Source organism: Apis cerana, linkage group LG15 (assembly GCF_029169275.1).
Source record: "Apis cerana isolate GH-2021 linkage group LG15, AcerK_1.0, whole genome shotgun sequence".
Taxonomy (NCBI): Eukaryota; Metazoa; Arthropoda; class Insecta; order Hymenoptera; family Apidae; genus Apis; species Apis cerana.
Window position 1 is genome coordinate 6,730,311 of NC_083866.1, and position 11,474 is coordinate 6,741,784.

At 31.2% G+C, this 11,474-nt stretch overlaps 4 protein-coding genes and 1 long non-coding RNA gene across 6 annotated transcripts in view; 2 read left to right on the plus strand and 3 right to left on the minus strand.

Annotated features, from left to right (window-relative positions):
* The first annotated feature begins 9 nt into the window (after positions 1–9).
* Positions 10–2,459, plus strand: LOC108002288 (uncharacterized). Its single transcript, XM_017063880.3, has one exon. The coding sequence runs from the start codon at positions 485–487 to the stop codon at positions 2,414–2,416; it is 1,932 nt and encodes a 643-aa protein (XP_016919369.2). The 5' UTR covers positions 10–484; the 3' UTR covers positions 2,417–2,459.
* A 69-nt stretch (positions 2,460–2,528) lies between these two features.
* On the minus strand, positions 2,529–3,571 carry LOC108002291 (uncharacterized). The gene is made up of 2 exons (XM_017063885.3): positions 3,433–3,571; positions 2,529–3,352 (listed from the first exon to the last, which is right to left on the minus strand). Exons 1-2 carry the CDS (start codon positions 3,569–3,571, stop codon positions 3,171–3,173), a joined length of 321 nt encoding a protein of 106 aa, XP_016919374.1. The 3' UTR covers positions 2,529–3,170.
* Positions 3,572–3,787: 216 nt separating this feature from the next.
* Positions 3,788–5,341, minus strand: LOC108002289 (charged multivesicular body protein 3). 2 transcript variants are annotated; one of them, XM_017063881.3, is made up of 4 exons: positions 5,025–5,341; positions 4,906–4,966; positions 4,412–4,806; positions 3,788–4,342 (listed from the first exon to the last, which is right to left on the minus strand). In XM_017063881.3, the coding sequence occupies exons 1-4, from the start codon at positions 5,067–5,069 to the stop codon at positions 4,178–4,180; spliced, it is 666 nt and encodes a 221-aa protein (XP_016919370.1). In that variant the 5' UTR covers positions 5,070–5,341; the 3' UTR covers positions 3,788–4,177. The 2 variants fall into 2 exon arrangements, with proteins under 2 accessions (XP_016919370.1, XP_061941834.1); XM_062085850.1 differs by having other exon boundaries at positions 3,788–4,806; positions 5,025–5,175.
* Positions 5,342–5,355: 14 nt separating this feature from the next.
* On the minus strand, positions 5,356–11,158 carry LOC108002285 (uncharacterized). Its single transcript, XM_017063878.3, has 2 exons — positions 10,963–11,158; positions 5,356–9,332 (listed from the first exon to the last, which is right to left on the minus strand). Exons 1-2 carry the CDS (start codon positions 11,073–11,075, stop codon positions 5,492–5,494), a joined length of 3,954 nt encoding a protein of 1,317 aa, XP_016919367.2. The 5' UTR covers positions 11,076–11,158; the 3' UTR covers positions 5,356–5,491.
* Positions 9,828–11,474, plus strand: part of LOC108002292 (uncharacterized) — a 137,747-nt gene continuing 136,100 nt past the window's right edge. The window contains exon 1 of the long non-coding RNA XR_003698721.2: positions 9,828–10,203. This is a non-coding gene — a long non-coding RNA (uncharacterized LOC108002292). The remainder of the gene's footprint in view (positions 10,204–11,474) is intronic.

The window sequence follows — 11,474 nt, forward strand, 5'->3', positions numbered from 1 at the left end:
TAGCTAATGTATTATCGTGTTATATATCAGTTATATTATTTTATATAAAGGTTAGGTGAAAGACGCTGTAACAAACAGCATAACCTCTCAAATTGCTTGAAAAAAGCGCAACAAGTGTAATATATAAAAAAAGTAATTTTTTACATATTTATTATTAAAAAAGATGTGCTTAAAAAAAAACTTTTAGTTATTGAATTTTTAATAATATTGTTTCTAAGAAACGTTTACTCGAAATACATGTAGGGTTGGAAAATAATGAAGGGGTTATTGCATCTTATTATTGAATTTTATTCTTTAAATACTGTAAAATTATATCGTATACAAAAAGATTATAAGAAGATAATTTAATTTTAAATTGTTTGATAAGTGTATTAATTGCGATAGTTAGAAAACACCTGGCATAGATTTAAAATTTTTATGAAGCTGTGACAAGATGAAATTGTTTATTTGACAAAAGTATAAGTAAAAAAAAACGATTTAAAAAATGCCACATCCATGTGTTGTATGCGGACGTTCGCGTCTGAATCCAAACAATAAAGAAGAAGAATATATGTTTTTTGGATTTCCCGTTAATGATATACCTCGATGTAGAAAGTGGTTGGATTTTTGTTGTCGTGAAGATTTATATAAACTCACAAAAAAACAGTTACTTCAACGAATGGTATGTTCCAAACACTTTGAACAAAAGGACTTTTTAAATGAATACCTCGACAGATTAAACTGTAATGCAGTACCTTCAATTTATGATCCTACACAAAGTTTATATAACATAACCTGCGTATTATGTGGTCGATCTCGTCGAGATCCATCAGATAGAGATTATGATGGTGTAACTTTTCATCATTTTCCTGGTGAAGAATTTCGATGTCTCAAATGGCTCGATTTTGTTGGTGTAGATTCATATTACAGATTGACAAGAAAAGAAATCTTGTTTTGTTATATTTGTTCAAAACATTTTGATCGTTCTCAATTTATGTCTGGTTATAAAAGTAGATTAATAGACAATGCTATTCCCAATATTAGAAATCCTGATCAATTGGATGGATCTGAACAATATATTATAGAATTTGTACCAGAATCAAATTACAGTTCCTCAGAAAAACCCAAAAAATTAGATCCTTTACCACCTGCTGTTTTAGAAAGTCAAGCATGTGCAGCTTGTGGTAGATTAAGATCTGATCCAAGAAATAAAATAGAAAGATATAAATTTCATCCCTTTCCTGCTTATGAAATTGGCAGATGTTTAAGATGGTGTCAATTTTTAGGTAGAGAGGATATATTGAAAATGTCTCCAAATCAAATAAGAAAGTTAGTACTTTGTTCAAAGCATTTTCAAACAGGACAAAGTTTTCATAGGGTAGGACCATGTGATGCTGTTCCAACTATAAAGGATGTATCACAATTGGATTGTGTTAATTCAACAGAAAAAATTGAAGATGATCAAGATATATTAGAAGAATCTAATTGTACTAATGCAACTAAGGGAATTAAAAGGCAAAATTTTTCAAGACCTTTAGTATCTAGTAAAAAACCAAAGGTAGATAATAAGCCTACTCCTCTTGCAAAAAAACGTGGAAAATCCAAAAGGCCAACTCTTATTAACATTCCAAGGCCTGATCCTAATAATATTGAAAATCGAGTAATAAGAAAATTACCACTTCCTCCTACTCCCAGTTGGAAGATTCAATTTACAGATCAACTTCAACCTATAACAATAGCAAATCATATTACATCAAATATACCAAGTAATATTCAAGGTAATATAAAAAAAGTGATTTTACCATTTACTGGTGATATATCAAATTTAGGAGCTCCTATTCCAGTACATAGTTTATCCAGTATCCCTCCAGGTTTATTAATTAAAATAGATCTTCCTGAGCAAGAACAGCAAAAATCAATAAAAACAATAAAAAAGCAAACTAGAACAAAAATGATACATGCTCCAACTACCTCTAATGAAATTGATTTTAGACAGCAAATTTGGATGAAAAATGGTCAAACTTCGGTCACAATACCAATTATAAAACAAAGTAAAGAGGAAACAGATAAAAATTTAGCTGAATTTTTGTCAACTTCTTTAGAAGAAACAGATGGTAAAGTAATTAGTGAAGAATTAGAAGTACATGAAGAAGTTATATTGCCACATTCATTGGAAGTATTAGATGAAGAAGCAGCTAATGTGAAAGAAGATACATTTTATGAAGATTTTGAAGATGTAGAATGTTTAGCACCAAAACAAAAGAGATCTATGAGACGTAAAAAAATTTCAGGAACAATGAGAAGAACAATTTTTCCTATTAGAAATGAAGTTAAATGTTTTTTGCGCAAATTGGCACCTTATATGCATAGACTTCCTAGGAAAGCTAGAGCACAGATGAAACTTTCAATTGTTAATATGGTAATTGAGCAATTGTAAATTTGCTAAGATATAAATAAATGATAGTATTTTTAAGAATGTATGATTAAAGTATAAATACTTTAAATTTATGCACATTACTTACATATTGAAAGAGATCAGTCATATATCCTTTAAATAATGATAATTATTTAATAATAAAAATATATTATTTTTATTATATATTTATTATATCATGAGAAATAGATAATAATAAGTTTAAAGAATAACAAAATTCTAAAGTACAAATAATATCTATAGTAAATTTTTTCATTATTTTTATGTCATTTGATTTTATTATTGTTGAGATATATATTTTTAAATGACAGAATATTATATTGTTTTTTGCAAATATCTTAATTTTTTTTTAACATTAATTAATTTTATATCTCAAATTTTTTAATAGCAATGGACTATAGTTCTAATATGTAATTTTTGTATATGTATATGTATTTGTATATATGTATATGTACAATAAATTGTATATATACATGTACATACAAGGTTAAATTTTGTTGAAAAAAAAATGTAAAAAGAATTATTGTGCAATAAAATTTTTTGAAAAAATATGAAATATAAGATAGCTACAAATTTAGCTATAATAAAATTATAAATTTATGTATAAAAAAAAATAAGAAATATTTTTTTTTCGAGTATTTTTTCAAAACAAAGTTTAATATTTATTTTATATATTTTAATATGTAAATATCATATAAATTATAAATTTATATTATAAAATATTATAAAATAATATTATAAAATAAGAATCAAAAATTTAAAGTTTAAATATCAATTTTAGAGGTATTAAATTTGATACAATAGGCATCCATATTTTGTCTACATTGTAAGCAGTAATATTTGATTGTTCTTGAGGATAAAGAAGTATTGGTTTTGAAATATCTTCATCTAATTTTAAACGGTTGTTTATCCACAAAACTTTTGCTGAAGCAATTGGTTCTAACATAAATGATTAAAATCAGAATATTATTTAATTTTATTGTATAATGAATGAATGTTTATTTATATATTTTACTTACCTACATTTACTTTAGGTTTTAAATAATGTTCTGTACCAATATTATAAGATGTGAATTTATTTAATATTTCTTGGTAGTCTGTACACTTGCACAATATACCAAGGGGGTGCTCTACACAATTATCAAATTTGGAGTACATAATTTCCTATGGAATACTTTGATTCTGTGATTTAGAATAAGTTATCAAAATATTAAAATTGAAAATGTCTGAATTCAGCTACTTTAAAGATGTGTGAATATAGTAATCTTGTGTACAGATATCTACCAGTGATCTGTTTGTATTATTTTTGTTATATTAATATATGAAAAATTAATATATAAGAGGTATAATTTATATAAGAAATTATACAAAAAATAACAATTAAAGCCATTGTTTATGTATAATACATATTAATACAAGATTTTGATTGTAATTAAATTAAAAAGTATATGTTTCAACATAATACAATCAAGAAGCCAGCTTCTCTGTATTTTTATGATTCATATATAGTTGAAATAGTGACATTCTATAAATCACATACAGGTTATAAAAGCTGGATATAAAAACTGTATAGATAAAATAAAAATTTTTGTTTCATTTTTTATAATACTTATTTCTTTTTGGTTATTTAATATTATAAAAGCATTTAAATATTGTTATGCTAGATATTCATTCCACTGTATTTGTACCTTATGTATTTATATGTTCATTAAGTGCAAGTTGATTTTTAAGTTAATGCAGATGAAAATTATTTATATATTACACCTAACTACGAAGACTTTGTAGTCTCATTTTCATTTCTTCAAGTTCTTTATCATCTACTTCTTCACTTTCTTCTTCTGCAGAAGTAGATGCTACAATAGATCCTGGAGTTTCTGTAACAACTGCAGGTGCTGTACCCAATTGGCCTGCAGTTACTTCCCATAAAATCTGTGATAGACATGAAATTTTATTAGTATAATTTTTTTGTGTTTTTACACATAGTAGATAATAATTTACTTTGTCTATTTCTTCATCTGCTTCATCTTCTACTTCCTCAGAATCTTCCACAGATTCCATAGTTTCATCTAACATTTCTTCAATAATACCAGCTTTCATCATTTCCTTTGATAATTCTCTCATTGTTGCTGCTACTTCTGGAACTCTTACTAATGATTGCATCGCTTGCATCACTTCTGTGGATTTTGAGACTGAACCAGCAACTCTAATCGTTGCTAATTGATTTTTCATTTGCAATGCAACAGAGTTCATATGTGCCTTTGATGTATAGAGTTTGTTACAAGTTTTTCGTGCACGTATTATTTCTTTTGCTAGAATTTTACAGACATCTTTATCACCTTTCTTCGCTGCTTCTTTCAAAGAACGTTTTATTTTATCTTCTTCTCTTTGAATTGCTGTATATAAATGTTATTGATTACATTATAATATATTCTATAAAATATTATTGATAGATTAATATATTATTGATAGCAAAATACTATTGAGTAGCTTACCTCTAACCTGTCTATCCAATTGATAACCCTCTTTCCTTAATTTATGTGTCCATTCTTGAACCTGAAATACGATTTCGTATAAACATCGAATAGATATTATTATTCATTTCGATTCTAACCATTTCTTTCGGATTTTTTTCTGGAGATTTGCCAAACAAGCCCATTTTCTTGCTATGTTGACAGAAATTCGTATCTGCCAAACATAACCACACTATCTTCTAAATTAGTCAAGGTAACCATTAGGATTACGTCATTATTGTATGAATCATCGATCTCTTTATGCGATAATAAAAGAAAAAGATTACGATAGGTAAAATATAAAAACAAGAAGAAATAATCTATTTGATACGATAGAACATTTATATTACTAAAATTTTGGTATTATTAAAAAAAAAATTAATTATTAAAATTGTTGGGAAGGTTTAATTCTTTTTAAGCTTTCAAATATTTTTTATTTTATTTTATTTCTATATTAGATAAGTTAAAAAAAAATATTACATAATAGATTATAAAAAAGTATTAAAGTACAGCCAATTAAATTATATTAAAAAGAATATGATTTAAAAAATTGTTTAACTATAAGTATTTATCCTGTATTTTTATTTAGAATTAAATCTCTTATCCAGTTTAATACTTTTGTTGCTATTTCCATTCGCTTGTTTGTGCTTTTTTCGATATTCCGTTGATGTCGATACTTTTCAAGATTTCTTCGATTTTCTATATGATATTTATAACTTGTTACATCATTTTTTTCGTCTGGATGATTATCTATCCTTTCCTCTTTTATAATAGTTGTTTCCGGTTTATTGTTTTCTGAAATTCTAATAGTAAGTAATTTATGAAAATCAGCATCAGCGTTCTTTTCTTCTTTATTTTTAAAATTTTTCAATCGATCCCTCAATTGCTCATCAATGTTTTTCTTCAGGTCGAAATTCCACGGAGTTTGCACTTTCTCCAAGTTTAAAGATAAGTTGTATCTCTTCGCGAAAGCTTCTACAGGCATCGAAAAAATTTGTAAACTGTCATCAATTAAATTATATTTCTCATTTGACAAAATTGATTTCATCGATTCGCGTTTAGAAATTTTTATTTTTTGCTTCGCTTTAATTGTTCTATCAGTATTTATCTCACTTGAATTTCTTTTTACGGTACGTACAATGTTACCTTTTGTGGGTACACAACAAGGACATTCCTTATTTAATAACTGTTCACAGACCTTTCTGGAAATCGATAAAGCGTAGGAATCATCGTTTAATTTTTTTATTTCCAACGGTAATTTTACACCATCACCGATATAAAATAGCTCAGAATTTCGAAGACTTTGAACATCATTCTTATTACCTTCATTTTTCACAGTGATTTTTCCCAAATAAGTAAAATCTTGTGCAGAAATCGTATCCGAACTTTCGTTTTCCATTGATTTTTCTATACTCTCATCTTTGTATCTATTCACAATATCGACATTTTCTGTTGGATTCATTTTTGGAGAACTATATCCTACATTGTGATGTTCAATTCTTTTAGTTGAAGATTTATCTTCAATTCCCGAGGAAGCATCATTATTTGGCCAAATTTCAGTCATTGAGTTATATGGTAATTCTGAAAATTCTACGATATCCCGAATTGTCTCTTCATTTGAATAAGTTTTGGTAGCTATCGTAGTATCTTCCGTGGATTTAAAATTTCTTTTCGCTCCTATTATACCATTATCCAAAGATTTCACAATCGATGAAATATCGTTTTTTCGATCTGGTATATTTTCATACGTAGACGTATGTGTAGTTTCATCATTATTTAGATCTGCTTCATTTTTGGCAATCTCCAAAAATTTTTTCATATCGATATTCGATAAACTGAAAGTAGTAGATTTAAACGTATTTTCCGTAGTCGAAATTTCTTCGTTTTCCATTTCCATGATACTCAATTCATCATTCAAAGAGCTTCGAATGATCGAATCGTTAAAAACATCATTGATCGGATCTTCTGGCTTCAAGGTATTTTTTATGCTTTGAACGATAATGTTTTGAACAGCAGGATTCTTACCTGTTTGCAAGCCAATTACCGGATCACGCAGAAAACTTTTAATACTAGCTTGCAATCTTTTCATATCCGTCGAATCATCGGTTTTCTCGTTTGAGGGCGCCAATGTAACCATATTCGTCACCCATTTACCATTCTTGAATTGATGCTCTTCCACAGCCAATGGAGGAAGTTCTGTTTTTGAACTAGGCGCGGCAGATATCGTATTCCGTAAATTATTCCTAATCACATTAGTTGCCCAATCGCTGTTGAATTTCTTTCTATCCATTCCAGTCATTTTCGATAAGAGATTCTTTATTTCATCTAGAATGGTATGCTCTATTGGCGGCATGGACAAAATACTCTTCAAGTTTGGAACTTGGACAATTTCCGGTAATAAATCTTCGCCCTTTGCGGAACCCACTGTTTCCTCGTTGCCATCCATTTCAGAGGAGTCACCGGCGGCAAAGTTATTAATTACAGTTTTTATCGATTTATGCAGCATCGTGTTGTCGCAGAACGGTAATGTTTCGTCGGATGGTTCCTTTGAAAAATCATCGGTTTTCACTGATTTCAGCGTTGATTCGAAGGAAGAAGGGTTATTCTCGTTTCGCAAAGGAATATCATCCGGATCTCTTCCTTTGCTCTCTTCCTTTTCTTTATCATTGAGTTTTACGGTTCCAGCTTTGTCAAGGGACATCGTATTTTCAGGGACTAACGCGATTTTTTCCTCCACGGAAGAAGGTATCTCGTAATCTAAATTTTTTCGCTGTTGATTTTCCATGTTGTCCTCTGGATCCTGATTTAAATCCCAATCTGGATTATTTTCCCCTACTATATCTTTCTCTTCATCTCCTCGATCAGAATTTTTTGAATTATGTCCATCCATTTTCATATTTACGTTTTCAGATCCTAATGCCTTTTCCACAGAATTATTTACTCGAGAGTCAAGATTATAATCGTTATCATATTTTGTATCGTCACTCATAGAACCAGTATTATTTATAAGTAAATTATCGTAACCGGTTGATCCATCGTTCTCCGATTCGTTGGAATAAGCTCTGGACGTGAAATATGCGGCCGTAACCTCCTTGATATCCGAATAATCCAACGTTCCACTCCCCGTTATTTCGTATTCATTCCCATATTCGTTTCCTAAACCCGTCGATGATCCATGGTTCGAATTTGGATCAATAGTGTGCACGTCAGCAGGGGCAACGGGAGGAGATCCAACAGTTTCAGGCGGTGGCAAATGATTTTTATCAAAAGATTCCGACGGCACAGACTGCAAATTATTGGAATCATTCGTCTCTTCTTCGAGCTCGTTTTTCGATGTATCTTCGCTCGTGGAAAATTTTACGGTCGCGGGAATTATATTTTCAGATCGAGACAGACTATTGCCAACCATGCTCGAAGGATCATCATTTTGCTCAACAGTTTGTTGATTTTTATTTAAATCGTGTTGTCGATTGATCGGCGCTCGTTGCCCAACGACCGACTCGAGTCCAATTGGATCAAACGGAATATCATTTCTCATTGCTTGTTCAACCGTGTTTTTTGGCACTAAAAGTGGAGGGTCCACGCGATGAATGGTCGGTGCATAAAGTATCGCTCCATGTTTCCTAGGAATCATCGGATCCGCGTTGTTGGGGAGATAATAAATATGGGGAAATCTGTTAGACGTTGGACTCTGGACTGGGTTCATTTCGTTAGGAAGGTAATAGGTTTCGGGAAATCTGTTAGACAAAGATGGAATTTTCGTCTGGGACGGCTGTGGGTCTTGTTTCTTGCCGACGAGTGCATCTTTTCGATCGGGTTTATTCCCCCATTTGTCTTTCCTCGCCAATGCTCGTAATTTCGAGATAATATCACGATTCGTGTCTTTCCTGGAAGAAGGATTATTTTTTTCCCTGCAGTAACAAACGAAATTATCGTCGTTATACACGTTTATCCTTGGCTCCGTTCCAGTTTTGCGTGTAGCACCAACGTTGAAATTATAACGAAGCAACTGTTTTCGAAGGGAATCAAATAGAGCCTCGTCACGAAAAGTTGCATTTTTTGCTTCCTCTATGGTCATTGGTTTTTTCAAAGAAAGTAGATGCATGCTCGGTTTTCGACCAACAAAATATTCATGACGTCTTTCATTATTACAAGGGTCTCCTATGCTCTTCAACGTGGCTCGAAGGGTTCCTCTGGGAATCGGTGCGCCAACTCTTTCCCCGTGAAACAACGTCTTGCATCGTTTTGTTTTTTGCCCTTTGCATTCTCCATTTTCTTCTTCCTTTTCGCTCGTCGGTACAAAAATTACTAAGCTTCTTTTCGTATCGAGTTTCGAATCAGACTCCGACTCCAAACTTTCCGATTCATCGTTGATCTGATCAATCGAGGGGGGGCTTGAGAAGATATTTCTGGAAAGAAAGAAATTTGATTGACGTTTTGCAAAAGAAAGTTTATAATAAAACCTTTATCTTTTCTTCACTTTTTAACGATTACATCGTGTATATTTTTTTTTATTTATTTATTAATTCTTTATAATACAATAATAATTTATATAATACGATTATATAATTATATCAAGAATATATTATACAAATGAAAAGAGTATTTTAGATTTATTTTATAATAATATATTTTGAATAAATATATGCGTAGTGCATTTTATATTATACAAAAAAATAGTATACAATATAAATTAAATTTTACGATATTAATAAAAATAATAATTAAATTAAATACGCTCATCACTGTCTCTATTTCAATAAATTTATATTAGCATTACATAATGTTATAAAAAAATATATATATATACGTAATTAAAATATATAATAGAAAACACAACGTAACAATAGGAAAAAATTCGTGCCGTTTTCGATAATAAACGCCACAAGCGGCAGAGGCGTTAAATTCTAAGAATTTAACAAAGTCAGCGTGTTGTCCTATAATTCCAGGTATCTGGCCCCTCGATGCGGAATCTAAACTCTTCTTGGAAACGGAATCAAAACACAGAGAATAACTTTGTATATCGTACGTATATCGGCGTATATACGCGTGAGGCGTATGTAAACAGAAAATTGTCTCGTGGAAGGAGAAAGGAGGAAATCTAGTTTAGTTTCGGGCGCGGTCGAGATAACACGTGTGAATTCGAGTCGTATCGTGATTTCGTAATGTAAAGCGAATGGTGGGCAATATTTTGTCAAACGCGATCTTCCGTGCACTTCCGGTGGAGTGAAAGGAGGAGTCAGGACCATGGACCAGGATTTCTTCGATGCAGATCTCTTGGTGAGTGAATAATTCCAAATTTATTACAAAATGAATAGATACGGTGCTTACAAATACGTAATTATAATAATCGAATTTCTATTTAAATCTCTATATAAATTTTAGTAATATGCATAATCGATTATTCCTTTTCTCGAAATAATATCGAAAAAAATTTTCAAAGTTAAATAGAAATATAATTCCTTTTCGTTATAAAATTATTTGGAATCTGATTCCCACGTTATGCAATGGTGGTGCTCTGCCACATTCTCACAATTCGGTCGTTTTATTTCGCGATCCGTACACGAATTATGCCGATTCCTGACGAATTCGAAGTTCTTATCGAATCTTGCAAGCAAGATGAAATTTAAGCAGCGCTGACGCTCACAATTGCGCCACCGTTACTCTCGGTCGACCAACATATTTTTTCGCGTTTATTGCGATTCACCTGACCGACTCGTAATCGGGAATTCGTCCAAGGTGGAGGTCGTTTGAAAAATCGAAAGAATGTTTGCGATGTACTCGGTGGGAAGCTAGATAAATGGCAGGGGATAAGGGAGAATTTATGAGGGTAATGGTAAATCCAGCAGTATGGGGTGCTGAAATATATATTCTGGGGAAAATTTGTTGAATTATCTTTGGTAAATATAATGGTCGACCTTGGAATACGTATGGTTCGTTAGGTTGAGATCGAGATTTAAGAATCGGACAATTCTTCGTGACAATTCATCTTTATATATTTCTTCCGATGGGGGATATTAGAAAGAGAGTTAGAGTTACCTGTCGGTGATAGGGTTCCTCGTTTCCTCGCTGCTCTCGATGTCGATGGTTTTCGAACACGTTGACGAAACGAGAGTAAGAAGTAAGGAATACGTAAAAATCGAACGATACATGACGGTCACGAATGTAACTCGTGATCACCGGTTGAACCGCGTTTAACATCGACGCCTTGTTGGCTCGAAGTGATCCGCACCGAGATCGATCAGGCGACTGCACGATTTCGAACTCGATGGATATATTCAAGTTGCATACATATGTTTTGATATTTTTCTGTTGCAAAATTTGTGGTGTCAGGCAAAATTGAGTGTTGCAATTTGTGGTGTTATGTTATCTTACTACGTGTGGAACGTGGATTAATTAATCGTCGATGCCAATAATGAAATTACATATGCATAATCGTTTCACGTTACATTATACATATGTTTAAGTTAAAAACGTTTCTCAATGAAAAAAATAACGGCGCATTGCATCAATAATGTATTTTGCACTCGTTATTTGAGAAGGGGATTCGA

Bases quoted from the DNA above. Each gene is read 5' to 3' on its own strand.
- LOC108002288 (XM_017063880.3), top strand. From the start codon at position 485: ATGCCACATCCATGTGTTGTATGCGGACGTTCGCGTCTGAATCCAAAC.
- LOC108002291 (XM_017063885.3), bottom strand. From the start codon at position 3,571: ATGTACTCCAAATTTGATAATTGTGTAGAGCACCCCCTTGGTATATTG. The intron at 3,353-3,432 runs GTAAGTAAAATA...CATTTATGTTAG, and splicing joins AAAACCTAAAGTAAATGTAG to AACCAATTGCTTCAGCAAAA.
- LOC108002289 (XM_062085850.1), bottom strand. From the start codon at position 5,069: ATGGGCTTGTTTGGCAAATCTCCAGAAAAAAATCCGAAAGAAATG. The intron at 4,967-5,024 runs GTTAGAATCGAA...ATCGTATTTCAG, and splicing joins AAAAAAATCCGAAAGAAATG to GTTCAAGAATGGACACATAA. The intron at 4,807-4,905 runs GTAAGCTACTCA...ATTTATATACAG, and splicing joins ATTGGATAGACAGGTTAGAG to CAATTCAAAGAGAAGAAGAT.
- LOC108002285 (XM_017063878.3), bottom strand. From the start codon at position 11,075: ATGTATCGTTCGATTTTTACGTATTCCTTACTTCTTACTCTCGTTTCG. The intron at 9,333-10,962 runs GTAACTCTAACT...CTTTCTTTCCAG, and splicing joins AGGAACCCTATCACCGACAG to AAATATCTTCTCAAGCCCCC.